The sequence below is a fragment of the Rhinatrema bivittatum genome, chromosome 1 (genome assembly GCF_901001135.1).
Source record: "Rhinatrema bivittatum chromosome 1, aRhiBiv1.1, whole genome shotgun sequence".
NCBI lineage: Eukaryota > Metazoa > Chordata > Amphibia > Gymnophiona > Rhinatrematidae > Rhinatrema > Rhinatrema bivittatum.
Genome location: NC_042615.1, coordinates 240,823,011 through 240,839,294, shown reverse-complemented (window position 1 = coordinate 240,839,294; position 16,284 = coordinate 240,823,011). Strand labels below are relative to the sequence as shown.

General features: G+C 43.9%; 1 protein-coding gene across 1 annotated transcript; it reads right to left on the bottom strand.

Moving 5' to 3' along the window:
* Window positions 1–231: 231 nt before the first annotated feature.
* On the bottom strand, window positions 232–13,619 carry LOC115080366 (fatty acid-binding protein 1, liver-like). The gene is made up of 4 exons (XM_029584513.1): window positions 13,340–13,619; window positions 11,294–11,472; window positions 8,078–8,170; window positions 232–360 (listed from the first exon to the last, which is right to left on the bottom strand). The coding sequence occupies exons 1-4, from the start codon at window positions 13,413–13,415 to the stop codon at window positions 310–312; spliced, it is 399 nt and encodes a 132-aa protein (XP_029440373.1). The 5' UTR covers window positions 13,416–13,619; the 3' UTR covers window positions 232–309.
* Window positions 13,620–16,284: the final 2,665 nt, after the last annotated feature.

Genomic DNA, 16,284 nt, shown 5'->3' with positions numbered 1-16,284 from the left:
TCCCTAAATATTAGGACTCAACATTTTATTTCCAGTTCTCTGAGATTCACAGGATATTTGAAATCAATTGAATGCTTCAGAACAAGAGATCTGTCATAACAAAAAAATTAAGCTCTTTTTAAGCAGAACATAACTTTTCTTACTTTCGAGGTTTAATTGCTTATTAAAAAATATATAATATTTGCAATGTTTAAATTTATTTTGATATAATCAGAGGATAACCTAGAAGGAGAAATATTTTTATTTTTTTTTACATATATTTTATTGCATACATTTTACACTGTTAAAGGACATGAGTGCGTCAACAGGTTAAATCCTGATGCTGGTCCTCTTGAAGCTGATGTCTCCAATCAGCATTGTCTGAAAACAGAGGAGAGTACATATTTTATCTTTCCATTACCGTATGTCTGTCTTGTACAGTATAACAAAAATATGCTGAAAGTCCTACACACTTCATATTTGCTTATTTCTTCTGTAATCTTTACAGCCAGAGTTATTTCCTCTCTATTGCTCCACTTTTGCTCATGGACTCAGGACAAATTCTCAGGCAAAACTACAAACATTGAGCAGATTTTACTCATGCAAAAAATGTTAGCTGTTCACTATTTGATTCGAATAAAGAAAAAACCTAGATGAGTTTTGTATGCTGCTTTTACTTTTTGTGGAGGAGCAAGGAATGTTGTGTTGAGGCCTGCATTACTGCAAGGCAGTATTGAAGGTAAATGGCTTGTTGAAACTGATTGCTTCAAAGTGTGTTGGGTGAGAATTAAGAGTGTAAGTTTTCCATCCTTGACTTATGCCCATTGCCCCACAATCGCTAAGATTGCCCCTGGGCATGCTTACTCCGTTTTTAAGACTGATGATATACACTAATGGGATACTTAGAAGGGGGTTTAAAAGCTGATTGTTGCAGCAGTACTGAAGAAGACAGGGCATGAAACATACTCATTTGCATATAAAATTCCTAGTCAGCATTAGGAGCACACATCAGTAATGTGACTTAATCTATATTCTAGAAACAGAATGCACTGTATGTGGCTTGTATATGTGAAACAGCTATAGGTAGGTAGTTAGTACATGAGCTGCACAGTGAAATTATTAGTGCTTTGACTGAAAGCAGTTTACGTGCTACCCACAATAGCCAACAAATATTATTTATACTGCATCTGAATTGTACAGGTTTTCCTTTATTTTCCTTTATTAAAAGATTAGCCAGGTTGCTGTACTATATGAATCTCTTCTAATAGGAGGAAACATATCTATAGCTGCAATTCTGGTTTAGATAATTATTCCAATTTCAAAAGTTGCTAGACAGCTTTGAAGAAGCAGGGTGTGAAACTTGGCATGTTTCATAAAGTTCTGAATAAACACCTACACGTATATGATTAATAAGCAGTACATTTTACCTGTTTTCTACAATACAAGTTTGAAAACTTGGCCTTCTAATGCTAAATAATGTACTTAACATAATAAATTCATTTGTATTGCTTGCCAAATGTAATTCATTTAATATAAGGATAAAAAAGATTTGTTTATCTCCAGTGAATGCTCTGTATGGAAGCTGATGAAATCAGGGTCTGGTTAAGAACATAAGAAGTGCCATGCTGAATCAGGCCAAGGTCCATAAAGGCCAGCATTCTATCTCCAACATTGGCCAGTTCAGGTCACAATTAACATTTCCCATGTCTACTTCGCTAATCACTGATTATGGACTTTACATTCAGGAACTTGACAAATCCTCTTTTGAACCCACACTATCAGGCCAATACAGTAAGAGCGCGGAAGAAAGAGTGCTGTAGTGCCGGGCGCACCCTCGTTTGCCGCACGCACAGTCCGGATCACATACCGCTCGATACAGTATTTAAATGGCATGCAAATGCAAGCCGCGTCCAAAGCGCGTCCATGAAGCGCAATCCAATTTACTGTATAGAGCGCTATAAAGCGCCTATACAGTATCCTGGGTGTGCTGGTACCTGTCACTTCAAATGTCATTTCAAATGACATTTGAAATGACAGGTACCAGGAAGTGGATACAGGAGAAGGGCTGGTGCAGTTTGTTTTGTTGTCCTGTTCAAATGATTGCTTCACTGCCTGACCACCTCACCCTTCGGGACAAGACCTTTAGAGGAGCCAGGATCGGGCAAACTTTCCCCCAGCCCCCGCTCACCTGCCCTGGCTGCGTCCATGGGTACCGGTCTCCCGTGCAGGCATGCTGGCAGCTCCGGAGCAACCCCAGTCCTCTCTCCCCTCCTCCCGAGCGGCTTCAGCAGCAGCCCGGGGCAAATCAGACGCTCCCCATGCGAGGTGCTGCTTCCAGCAGCCCCCGACGGCGAAGGTGCATGAACACCCGCCTGTACGTGCATGAGCGCACGCCGTAACCTCGGACGTCCAGCCAGGTGCTCAGGTCACGGCGTGCGCTCGGGAGGAGGGGAGAGAGGACTGGGGCTGCTCCGGAGCTGCCAGCACGCCCGCACGGGAGACCAGCACCTATGGACGCGGCCAGGGCAGGTGAGCGGGGGCTGGGGGAAAGTTTGCCCGATCCTGGCTCCTCTAAAGGTCTTGTCCCGGGGGGTGAGGGGGTCAGGCAGTGATGCAATCATTTGCATGCACTCATACAACTTCGCCGGCGGGGGCTCCTGGAAGCCGCCTCGCATGGGGAGCGCCCGATCCGACCCGGGCTGCTGAAGCCTCACAGGAAAGTTTGCCCATGAAATTTTGTCTCTCTCTGCTGGGGCTTGCCTGACGCTCCACACTAACGCAGGGGTAAGGGTAGGCGGTAAATTAGCAGGTTAAACACGCGGCAAAACTGCAGGTTAAAAAGACGATAATCGGGGCGCACGTTACTGGATCGGAGGGAATAGCGAATCCAATCGTTTACATATCATAAACATGCCGCAGGCGGAAAGGGTTACCCGTTGATTTCAAGAAATGGTAAGGATGGGTTAAAAGGGATAGTGAATCGCGGGTTGGACTTACGCGGCCAAATTGTGGGTACAAAGGGGGTTAGAAGCAGGGTAACCGCGGCCGCGCTTTACTCTATCGGCCTGTATGTTAGTTGCCTTGACCGCATCCTCTGGCAACAGATTCCATAGCTTGATTATGCGCTGAGTGAACCCGCGATTCATTATCCCTGAGTGAAAAAGTACTTCCTATGGTTTGTTTTAAATCTGGTTGCTAGTTTCATAGAGTGTGCCCTAGTCCTAGAGTTATTTGTAAGAGTAAATAACCATTCCTTATTTGCCCATTCCACCCCACTCATGATTTTATAAATTTCAATCATAACCTCTCTCAGTCATCTCTTTTCTAAACCAAAGTGGCCTAATCTGTTTTGTCTTTCTCCATAAGGGAGATTTTCCATCCTTTTTATCATTTTTATTGCCCTTCTCTGTACCTTTTCCATGTCCACTATATCTTTTTTGAGATGGAGTGGCCAGAATTGCACACAATATTCAAGGTGCTGTTATACCATGGATCTATACAAAGGCATTATGATATTCTCAGTTTTGTTCTTTATTTCATTCCAAATAATATCTAACATTATATTTGCCTTTTTGATTGCCACCGCACACTGAGTCTAAGATTTCAAAGTATTATCTAGTCCTGGGGGAATTCTACGTTACTGCGGAGCGCAGAATTTGCACAGAATTTCCCCCCTGCGCAGAATTGCCATTTTCTGCACAGAATTGCCAAATTCTGCACAGAAAATAGCAGAGGAGACCCTGGCATGCTGCGAATGGAGTGCGTCCCGCTTGTGCTGTGGGACGCACTCCGTTCTCAGCAAAGATGAAGGCCCGGCGCACCATTCACGTCGAAAACGGAAAGCCCCCGTTTGCTGCGAACGGTGCGCCGGGCCTTCATCTTCACTGTGAACGAAGTGTGTCCCGCGGCACACGGGGGTCTTCCCTTTTCGCCACGAATGGCGTGCTGGGTCTTCATCTTTGCTGCGAACGGAGCGCGGCATGCCGGTGAGAGAAAATGTGTGTGTGTGAGAGAGGGGAGGGGGTGGGGGGTTGCCAGTGAGAGACAATGTGTGTGTGAGAGGGGGTGTGGGGGAGGGGAGGGTGAGAGAGAGCATGGTTGGTAAGAGGGGGGTAGAGGGGATGCTTGAGTGTGGGTTTCAGAGAGGGAGCCTATATGAGGGGAGGGGTGTGGGGGAGGGGAGGGTGAGAGAGAGCAGGAGGGTGTGAAAGAGAGTAAGAGGGGTGGGTGGATGCTTGAGTGTGGGATTCAGAGAGGGGGAGCCTATTTGAGGAGATTGTGAAGGAGTGTGTATGTGTGTGAGAGATTGGGGGCTCGTGCGTATGAAAAAGGGATCATGTGTATGTGAGGGTGCTAGCCTGTGTGAAGGGATTGTGTGTGTGTGAGACACAGCCTGTGTGAAGGGGTGCATGAGAGAGAGACATAGCCTGTGTGAGGATGTATGTGTGAAAGAGAAAGGGAACTCGTGTGGGTCGGTATGCAAGAGAGGGTCCTGTATGAGGGGATGTGTGTGTGCGAGAGAGTGAGGGAGCCTGTATGAGGGTGTGTGTATGTGTACTAGAGATGGAGAGCATGTGTGAGAGAGGGAGGGACAGAGGGAACCTGTGTGAGGGGCAGTACTGAGAACAGGGTCAAACTCTAGGACTGGCAATAGAGTGGGGTTGAGCATAGAGATGGAGGGGAGAGATACTGGCAGATGGAGGAGTTGGGGCCTGAGAGGGCAAAGTGGCCAGGGGAGTAGGGAGAGGGAGTGGAAGGGACACTCTTACAGTGAATTTCCAGGGAAAATCTGCTCAAAATATTTAAAGTTCTGCATCTTTAAGTAATAACTTTTTTCTGTATTAATTTAAAATGTAATTACTTAAAGACTTATCACTTATGAGGAATAGTCCTCATATATTTGAGTAGTGTGTATAGATATACAGTGTGACGATATTAGCCCTGGAACATAGAATTACTTAAAGACTGTCATGTAAATTGTGTTATTTTGAGCAATATAAAGTTTGCAGAATTTTAAGTTTACATTTTTTTGCGCAGAATTCCCCCAGGAGTAATTATCCAGAAGGACTCAGGTCCTTTTCTGGGTGGTGATTCCTAACATGGAACCCAGCATCATGTACCTGTGGTTGGGATTATTCTTCCCTATATTCATTACTTTGCACTTGTCCACTTTAGAAGCCCAGTATCCTATTTTCTTCTGCAATTCTTCACAATCCATTGCCGTTTTAATAACTCAAAACAGTTTTGTCTAATCTACAAATTTGGTCACCTCACTCATTCTTTCTTTTTCCAGATCATTAATGAATATGCTAAATAGCATAGGTCCAAATACAGAACCTTGGGCACTGCACTAACAACCTTTCTCAATTTGGACAATTGACCATTTTGCCTTACCCTCTATTTTCTATCTTTTATCTAGTTACCAATCCACAATAGGCCATTGCCTCCAATTTCATGACTTTTTAGTTTCCCAAAGAGTCTCTCATGAGGGACTATGTCAAATTCCTTCTGAAAATCCAAACACGCTATATCAACTGGTTCACCCTTGTCTGTGTTTATTTGTACTCCTGAAAAAATCTAGTAAATTGGTAAGGTACGACTTCCCTTTGTAAAAACCATGCTGACTCTCACCCATCACACTGTGTCTATTTATGTGGTCAGTAATTTTGTTCTAAGAATATTTTCAATCATTTTGACCAGCACCAAAGTCAGATTCACTGGTCTATAGTTTCCCAGATCACCCCTGGAGCCCTTTTTAAAAACTGGCTTCACGATATGAGATGCCCTGATCTGGGGGGCAAGATGGCATCCTGACCGGGTGTGTGGATTAGAGCTGCTCCGTTCCTCGTTAAATTTTTCCTTATAAAACCGCCGAAGCGAAATGGGAAGGTGAGGATATTCCGCTCAATACCTACCCAATTGTCGGAGCAGGCTCTTATTACGACCTTCTTTGCCCAGGGAGCTGTACAAAACGCTGAGGTGAATCCCGTTGCAAAAATGTCTGGAGGAGAGGTGATTTCGCCAGGGACCGAGGTTTCCCTCAGCCCCCCTGACACACATCCACCGGCAGCCAGAGGAACTACGACCCCGGACGCACAGCAGATGGCACGGACCGATGAGGTCACAGACACAGGCTTGCTGGGAGAAGCAACGGTGAGTCTCAAGGAACCAGGGAGTAGAGAGGATTCAGTGCGGGGAGAAGTGTTAACCCACGCTGAACTAGCAGCTTCAACAACAACCTCCGAATCAACCACCCTGACATCGGGTGTTCGACCTGAAGCTCTGGTAAGGCCAGCAGTCATTACCCTTGAAACATTATGGGAACTATCTGCGAGGTTAACCCTAGTAGTCCGGAATTGCAACACTAAGGGCCTCATTTTCCAAGAGGCTCGCACGCGAAAAGTCCCTTATCGCGTGCGATACCAGGATGGGGGCGGAGTCGGGGCGGAGTCGGCCCCGGAAGAGGAGGAATCGGGGCGTCACCGTGGGCAACTCTGTGCCAACGCTGCAGACAGCGAAACGGTAAGTGCCTTTTCGCGGCAGCTTTCGCTCCCAATAGCTACACCTCCTATGGTGGCGCTATTGGGTGCGAAACCGGCAGCGATCGCACCGCGACGGTGCGATTGCTGCCGGCTAGCGTAGGCCCTCCCCCCGTTTCGTCCGCCCGCCCCTCATTTCCTAAAGTATCGCAGGCCTGCGATACTTTAGAAAATGAGGCCCTAAGTTGGACTCTTTTGCCCTACAAGTGAATAATAGAATTCTAATTCAAGAAAACACTCTGACTCAGCTTCAAACAACTGTTGGAAAGATAGAAATGGATATATCACAACTTAAAGAATTTAATATAGCTACAATACAAGATAGAGCTGCTCTCTCTAGAAGGCTTGAATTGTTGGTGAACTGGAACCATTGTCTTAATTTAAGATTAATTAACTTTCCTAGAAAAATGGGGGAAATGCCAATTACAACGTTTAAAAGGTTTCTTGCTGAAGTTCTTCTTTTACCTGAATCTCGATTTCCTCTAATAAATAAGGCTTATTTCCTCCCAGCGCAAAACCAATCAAATGAACAGGCGGCTCCCCCCCCCCCCGCCCCCCCCCCCCCCCCCAATTGATCTTCAAACCTGACTAATTTTCCACACTTTTAGTTTCCTTGATAACAGAACAGGACATTAGTAGATTAATGATATCATATTTCAAAAATTTAAATACGCTGTTTCATGACAGTAAGGTCCGAATATTTACGGATATCTCAAAGATAACTCAGGAAAGACGAAAGGGATTCCTCAATATGAGGCAAAAGGTGATATCTCTAGGGGCTACCTTCCTACTTCGATACCCTTGTAAGTATATTATTAAGAAAGAAGCTGATACATTTATATTCTTTTCCCCAGAGCAAGTAAGGCTTTATTTGGATTCCAATGCTCCCCAGGGCATCCCGTAATGTCAAGGGAATATTAATGAATAAACAGTATCTTTCTCAGGTTAAGCCGTATATAAATATTATTCTGTTTCCTATATTGTCCTTGAAAGTTGCCTCCTAGTTTCTATTATTATAATGAGAATTGGTTACTACATTAGAAGTTAATTTTCTTAAATTGCTAAAGTGAAGTAACTTTGTTTCTTTAATGTATTTTAACATGTTTCCTTTATACATTATGATACAATTGTATTAGAAAGGTGATATATAAAAAATTAAAAAACAAAACAAAGCAAAAAAAAACTGGCCTCACATTGGCCATCTTCCAGTCTTCAGGTTCTGTGACTGTTTTAAATAATAGGTTACAAATCACTAGAAACTGGACTTCAATTTCATTTTTTAGTTCCTTCAGAACTCTGGAGTGAATACCATCCAGTCCCAGTGATTTGTTAATGTTTAGTCTGTCAAACTGGGTTATTTTGTCCTCCAGTTTCACAGTGATTCCATGTGGTCTCTCAGAGTAATCACCATCAAAATGTTTTTCTGGTGTGGGTATGACACCCCCCCCCCCCCCTTCCACATCTTCCTCAGTAAAAACAGAGGCAAAGAATTCATTTTGTTTATCTATTTCCTTGACCCCGCTGTATTATTTTTTCCTTATATAATAGCAGATACTTACACTGGTGAGGGTGTCTCCACATAATTCAGTGACTAGTTCACCACCATTAATATCCATAACCAGCTTGTTGTTACCCTCCATATGGACTATTGTCTAAAAGAAAGATGAAGAAAAAAAAGGTAAACACTAGTTTAATTGATACAGTACCTAATTCAGAAGTAGCCTTATATTTGTAATGCAATAAAGGAATCAGATTTACTGTAGCTTGAATCTTCTTATTCTTAATTTTCAGCTAGTTCCTTTCTGTTTAAGGATGGTAATACAGGTCGATGTAGACTAGTGTATGTGTGTGTGTGGGGGGTGGGGGGGTGCATGTTTGTGCGCACACAGAATGAAAGAAAGTAGAGGATGATAGGGAAGGAGAGGAATAGCAAAGAATAAGGCAGGGTCTGGGTCATCCTACAAAACCATAATGTCCTTAACATAACACCTTAGGAATATATATATTTATAGACACCTCTTTGATCAAAAGATGAGAATTCATTGGCTTCAAACAACATAGCAGCTTCCAAATCCAAGAAAAATAGAATGATATGCACTACTTAACTATTGTAAGGGTGAAGAATACAAAGTAACGTGCCTTGAACAAAAATGAGTGAAAAAGGCCTCACTCCCAAAAGGAATGTCCCATGCTTTATCCAGCAGATTACCCCTTCCTGACTGCAGGTTTTAAATCAATGAGAAGTTTTAAATCTTTCTCTCTTGCCACAAATTGAAAATGCAACAATGTGAAAATATATGCTATTATACACTTCACTTTTAGAAAAAAACTACTTTAATTAGTTATCCCAAACCAATGCTCGTTTATTTTGTGTATATATTTATTTGATCAAATTTGTTAAATGTCTTTCCAAAGGTAACGCATGGTGATTTACAATAAAAACATAAGACATAATAACAATTAAAATAAATAAGTACATAATAAATAAATGTATAATGGCACAATGCACAAAAATAAACAACCATACTGTTGTGGGAGCGCTAAGGAGTGGGCCCAATTCGGAGGAGAGATTGTGTGCCCTTAGGCCATGGCACGACCCCAGAGGAGGACTCCAGGGGAGTGCCTAGGCAGGCAAGACATGTCTGAGCAGGGTGGACAGGCGGAAGACCAGGAGCCCTGACCTCTGCCGAACCCGAACGCACCAGAAGAGACCCAACAACACAATGTTGGACTCTGGGGTAGCCCTCCGGCCACTTGATAGCCCTTTCTGACCTGCCACCAGCAGGTACGACAGCACGGACAGAGGTCGAGGGCAGGCGATGGCACTGAAACAAGGACAAGACGTAGACAAAGACACTTGGACACTAGGATGAGGCGAAGGCAGGGCTGAGGATCAGGATGAAGAGAAGATCCGGGTGGCACTCTAGCAGGATCCAGCCGGAGTGGAGGCTTTAGTGTCCCGGCGTCAACACCGGACTAGGTGCAGGATTATGCCCAGGTTGGTCATCTGGAAGCGGAATCCGCCAGGGGGGGCTAGGGCTGGACCAGGAACTAGGAACATCCAAAGAGGGAGCCGGAGGAAACTAGGACTTCTGGAGAAGGGACATCTGAAGACAGGATGGTCAAGGACCAGGATCTGACGAGAGACCAGGATCCATGGACGAGGACAAGATGAAGGACCAGGAACCACAGATGAAGACAAGGGAATTCCCACGAAGAACAGAGTTCCTTGAAGAAGCTGGAATTGGCGAGGAGTCCAGGAGAAGACTGCCTCCTTGCGAAGGTGCTGAAGGATTGGTGAAGGGCCCTTTTATAGGGCTGAAGAGGAGACGCCCAGATGGCATCATCAGGTGGGGCCACGGGGCCCTTCCCACCGCGGGCCCTTTAAATAGACAGGAGAGGCGCGGCCGCACACCTACAGGGAGGCAGGACTAGGGACAGTGGTGGTGACTTTGCCCGCCGCGAAGATCAAGCAGGAATGGCATTAGGCTGTGAAGCCAGGTCCCACCATCGGCGGCTCCATGCCGCGAGCATGACAGGGTTGACAGCGGCCTCCGGGCCGCGTGGGAGCATGGCGGCGGTGGCTCTGCTCATCGCACGGAGAGAGAACAGCGGCAGTGGCCCCACCGCACAGGAGAATGACGTCGGCAGCCTCTGGGCTGCGAAAACAGTACAAACGGCGGCGGCTCTGCCTGCCACGGATAACAGGTGGCGGCACTCGGGCCGCAAGAGGCAGCATTGGGCGTGGCCTAGCAACGGAGGTAAGATGCTGCTTGCAGCTAGGCCTGCGAGCAGCATCGCAACACATACAAAACAGAAAATAAATTTAATAAATACAAATAACATCAACAATTCTGCAAAACAATAACAAATAACAATCCAAAGAATAAATTAATACAAATAAAACAGAGCTAATTGAAAATTTTACATACTGTGGTCCCTGATACACTTTAAAAAAAATCAAGCTAGAAGTTAGTGAATTTCTTTGCCATAAGAGGGTTTGTTACAGAACAGTGTAATTATTGTAACTAATGCATGCTATACAAAAATTTCAAGAACTTTATTTACATAATTTCTGTCTGTTGCTACTTAATTTTGTTTTGAATGAATTTTGTGGTGAAGAAGGATCACTGTAAATATGACAACTTTAAGATTGGTATTTTGCAGGCTGGAATATGGCCAATGTATACCGATTTTTAAAAAAAACACCCCAGAGGCGATTCAAGAAATTATAGACCAGTAAGCCTGACACCAATTGTAGGCATAATGGTAGAAGCTATTCTTAAAAGCACTACAGTGGCACCCTAGCACCATCCGCTCCCTCCCTCCATGCAGTGATAGGTCCAATTCTCCCCAGAGGAAAGAGATGCCCTAATGACAATCACACATGAGCCGATAGTTCAACTTGGAATATATATGGTTGCAGCTTTATTAACAACAAACAGTAATACAGGGTCTAGGCGCTGAGCCTCACCTTCCAAGTTTCCTTCCCCCCATCCTTGGCGGGGGGGAAGGACCAGGGCCATTGAAACAACTCAGCCTGCCAAGTCGCCCGTGTGGCCCATTTCCAAGGCCCAGTGTGAATTGCAAGACTTTGCACCAAGCTGTAGCCCAGGCACAGAAGGTGACATCCTGTCACCCCTGAGCTGGCAGGACATCCCCAAGCCCATTTTTCCCCCACCCCACCCCCATCCAGAGGCTTGGGTACCCGCTGTAACAATGATTCAACTCCAAACCCAAGATAAAACTAAATACTTCTAAATGGATTTTCCTACCTTGACCTTCTCATCTGTCGTAATGTCCAGCTCTGCTTCCTCTCCAATAGTAAACTCATTAGTCAAATCTCCGCTGTCACTTCTGAGACTATACTTAAATGTTTTGCCATCCTGTTCAATCTCATGGATGGTTTTGAAGTCAACTTTCCTTTTCTCCTCAATCAGATCGTCAGGCATACCTGGTGATTATCAAAAAAATTGGCTTATAGAGTAGCCATAGACTCCTTATTGTCCTGTCAGAACGTTGCGGTTCATGCTAAAGCAGAAGTATAAGAATCAGTATTATTGATGGAAATTAAGTAACAAGGACAAAACTGAAATGTCAGGAGGTCAGGAAGTTTAAGTAGCAGCAAAGTATATGAAGTCACTGTACATAGATTGTGATACTTTTTTAAAAACCAACAAAAGTGATTACAGTACATAAGCTTTCGAAACCACACAGATCCCTTGTAAAATTCAAATGATGTTTTACTTCTTCTGTGTAAAATTAGCCCAAGAGAGGTCCCATCCTCAGAGTGAGTCCAGAATTGCTCACCTTAGGGAATAGCCAATGCTATTGCATCAGTAACATGGGTTCTTCTTAGTGTTTGGGTAATTGCCAGGTTCTTGTGGCCTGGTTTTGGCCTCTGTTGGAAACAGGATGCTGGGCTTGATAGACCCTTGGTCTGACCCAGCATGGCAATTTCTTATGTTCTTATGTTCTTTGCACACCTTTAGGAATGGTTAGGGCAATAGACTGCAAGCCAGGGTTCAAATCCTATTAACACTCCTTGTGACCTTGCAAAATCACTTCTCCCTCCATTGTCTCAGGTACAAAGTTAGGGGGTCATTTATCAAAGTGCTATATGGCGTTTTCGCATGCGAAAAACGCCTTTAACGCATGCAAAAATGCCATAACCCATGGTGTGATGCAAATTAGGAAAAGGGGAGGAGTTTGTGGCCAAAGGGCCTGGCTTCCCAATTTGTGAAGCCATATTGCACAGCTTTAAAGTGGATTTTAACTACACCTTTTTCATTTGCATTAAGCTATGTGATATGGCTTTATCACACTTTGTGATGTTGTTGTAAATAGCATTTTCAGCTGAGTGAAAGAGAGAGAAAGCAAAAGAGACTAGCTATAAGGCTCTCATATTAGGTATACCTCTATATGAGGCCCACCTAGTTACTCGAGGTGAGGTTTAGGTAGAAGTGTAGGGGTTAGGGACCACTTTGACATTCAAAGTGAGATATACGAACAGAACAGTGCTCTCTTGTGAAGATTTGATGACCTTCAGAGTGAGAAAACTCAACCAAAAATGAGATTTGTGCAATGTTCTCTCAACCTAGCTTGATGTTACCCAGGTAGAGAGTCCATCTCTCTCTCTCTCTCTCGCTCTCTCTCAACAATTGTGGTACTTACTGTGAAAAGGTTGTCACAATGTGTGGTAATACATATACAAAGCACTAACTGCACTTTTGATAAACAACCTATTACTATAAATCATGCCCCTTTTCCTATTGCATGTGATATTTATTGCATTTTGATAAATCCAAGCCTTACTTTGTAAGCCCACTTGGAATAGGAAAATACCTACAATACCTGAATGAAGTACCATGAAAGGCAAAATATTAATAAATTGGTTATTATTATCTTCCCTAAACATTTTTCTTTCCTTATGTTATTTATTGTGGATTATTTATAAAGCATCATTGATTTATACAGCCTAAGAGAAAGAATAATGATATATGATATGACACTTTGCACAGTACCTACTGAAATATTTTAAATAATTTTGTTGAAGACAGTATATAACATATGCATACAATATTATGTATATAATATGTATTATAAAAGACAATACAATCAAACATAGCATAATAGCTACCAGAGTATTTTTCTGTTTTGTTTTTCATTTCCTATAGGGATTTTTACTATTATTAAATTACACATGATATGATAATGTGTGCATGATGTTAAGATAATACCAACTGTTCTGACAGTTGTGACAAATGCTTGGCACACATTTTATATTCTACAGAATTCAGCTATAATCAGTTCAAACTTACCCATGGCTTTCATAAAATGCTCATAGTTTTCCAGGGACTGACATTTATACTTTCCTGTGAAACTCATATTGGACATACTCTCAGTGCAGCTAGCAGTAAAAGAAAGTGCCAGCACTTCTCGTCCCACTTGGATTTATGAGGCTGTTTTACCTAGAAAGCTCCTCAGGGGCTACATAATCCTATGCAAACAAAGACACAGCAGTTAAGTGACAGCAGTGAGAAATTACTGTCTCAGATTTGCTGGATCTTCCTGGTTTGCTACACAAGCAGCAGAGGAATTATCTTGACTGGGAAGGCAGGGTTCAAATCAAAATGTTCTATTATAAGAAGGGAGCAAAGATAAAGTTTGTAAAATTCATATCTTTCTTTACTTTAGATATGTGTGGCTGCTGTTTATCTGTCCGTACATAGTAACATAGTAAATGAAGACAGATAAAGACCAAAATGTTCCATCCAATCTACCCAGTAGCTATTTGGCCACTTTGGATAGATAAGATATGCAAATGCCCACATGGAACCTGACACTCACTCCCAGTGTGCCACTCTGTGCAGGTTACCTCATGCCTTCTAGTAAGAATAATGTAAGCTGTAACTTTCACTTTATACATGTTATCCCAGTGCCATTCTCTTTCCATAAGAATCTTCCGTGTTTATCCCATGCTTTTTCAAAGTCTCCTCTCGGAGGGCATTCCAAGCTTCCACCACCTTCTCTATGAAAATTATTTCCTGACATTGTTCCTGTGTCTACACCATGAAGCTTCATATCATGACCCCTAGTTCTACAACTTCCCTGTCCATTGAAAAAGCTTTGCTTCTTGTGCATTAATACCTTTCAGGTATTTAAAAATCTGTATCATATCCCTCTTCTCTCATCTCTTTGTAAGGGTGTACATATTAAAATCATTAGTACAAACCATGCACCATTTTTATTGTCTCTGGACTGTCTCCAGCCTCTCTGTACCCTCTCTGAGATTCAGCCATCAGAATAGAGCACAGCACAGTACTCTAGGTTAGTGTTGCCAACCTTTTCAAGCCCAAGGCACACCTATATTAACAAAACCAACCTCCATGGAGCAGTCAATGAAGACAATTCATATGGGCAGAAGAAGAGCTAAGGAACCACTGAAAGATCTACCAGTCTGTTTTTGAAATTTTAAAATAAAGGGGGGGAGGGGCCAAGACATATATGATCCCATCAACAAGGATCAGTTCTCTCTACATACAAGTGCAAAAGAAAAGAGAAGTCAGTGTGGCACAGGCAGCCAGCTCAGTTAGTTACCTTGGCTGCTGCATATGGCTGCCAGAGCTCCTCCATTACTGCTATTCCCAACACTCAAAATGAGTTCCATCTAGTGCTCAATGTATGTTCTGCCTGCGTCATAAAGTCTAGAGATAAGACAGAGACTAGAAGGATTCAAAGAAGGAAGCTCAGAAGGGAGAAGATATGTGTGCCAAACAAAGTGGGGCTCGGCTATCCATACTCTTCATGGTACTTATTAATTTCCATACTCCAGAGCTGTAGCTAGCTATAAAGGGGAGGCATATGTGACTATACATGTTTTAAGAAAGGAGTTTCTACATGTTTAAGAACCATTGCTAGTGTCTCTTGTTGCTGTGAGGTGCTGAGAGTAGAGCCCAGGTGCTAGACTGGATCTGAGAATCAGTCAGTGGTGAATTTTACCTGGCACACTTGATCAGCTCTGAAAGCACACCAGGGTGCCATGGCATACTGTTTGGGAAATATTGCTATAGGTGAGGCTCTGTAAAGGGACATATGATCTGTTTTTTTTCTACTGGTTATTAGGGATGTGAATCGTTTTTTGACGATTTAAAATATTGTCCGATATATTTTAAATCGTCAAAAATCGTTAGAGTCGATATTTAATAGGAATTCCCCCGATTTATCTTCAAAAATCGTAAATCGGGGGAAGGGGGAGGGGAAGGGGGAGGGCGGGAAAACTGGCACACTAAAACATCCCTAAAACCCACCCCGACCCTTTAAAATAAATCCCCCACCCTCCCGAACCCCCCCCCCCCCCCAAATGTCTTAAGTTACCTGGGGTCCAGTGGGGGGGGTCCCGTTGTGATCTTCCACTCTCGGGCCACGGGTGCGTTGATAGAAAAATGGCGCCGGCGCTACCTTTGCCCTGTCATATGACAGGGCAAAGGTAGCGCCGGCGCCATTTTGGTTCCTATCCCCCGACATCACGAGCGTAGGAGATCGCTCCCGGACCCCCGCTGGACCCCCAGGGACTTTTGGCCAGCTTGGGGGGGCCCCCTGACCCCCACAAGATTTGCCAAAAGTCCAGCGGGGGTCCGGGAACGACCTCCTGCACTCGAATCGTGTTGCCGTACGGCCGGCACCATTTTGCAAAATGGCGCCGGCCATATGACAGGGCAAAGATAGCGCCGGCACCATTTTTCTATCAACGCACCCGTGGCCCGAGAGTGGAAGATCACAATGGGACCCCCCACTGGACCCCAGGTAATTTAAGACATTTGGGGGGGGGGGGTTCGGGAGGGTGGGGGATTTATTTTAAAGGGTCGGGGTGGGTTTTAGGGATGTTTTAGTGTGCCGGTTTTCCCGCCCTCCCCGATTTACGATTTACACGATATTTAAAAAAACAAAACCGCAACGATTCGATTCCCTCCCCCCCCAGCCAAAATCGATCGTTAAGACGATCAATCACACGATACACATCTCTACTGGTTATGCCTTTCCCAACACACCCAAGCATCCTCCTGAATCTAATCATCACCTTATCACACTATTTTACTACTTTGAGATCATCTGACGCTATCACCCCAAAATCTCTTTCCTGATTCATGCACATCAGCTCTTCACTACCTACTGTATACCATGCCCCTTGATTTCTGTACCACAAGAGCATGACTCTACAATTTTTGGCACTAAATCATAACTGCCAATATTTGACTACTCCTCA

Coding starts and splice junctions, on each gene's coding strand:
- LOC115080366 (XM_029584513.1), bottom strand. CDS start 13,415: ATGTCCAATATGAGTTTCACAGGAAAGTATAAATGTCAGTCCCTGGAA. Junction 8,171..11,293: donor CGACAGATGAGAAGGTCAAG/GTAGGAAAATCC, acceptor TCTTTCTTTTAG/ACAATAGTCCATATGGAGGG. Junction 361..8,077: donor GTGGAGACACCCTCACCAGT/GTAAGTATCTGC, acceptor CTCTGTTTTCAG/ACAATGCTGATTGGAGACAT.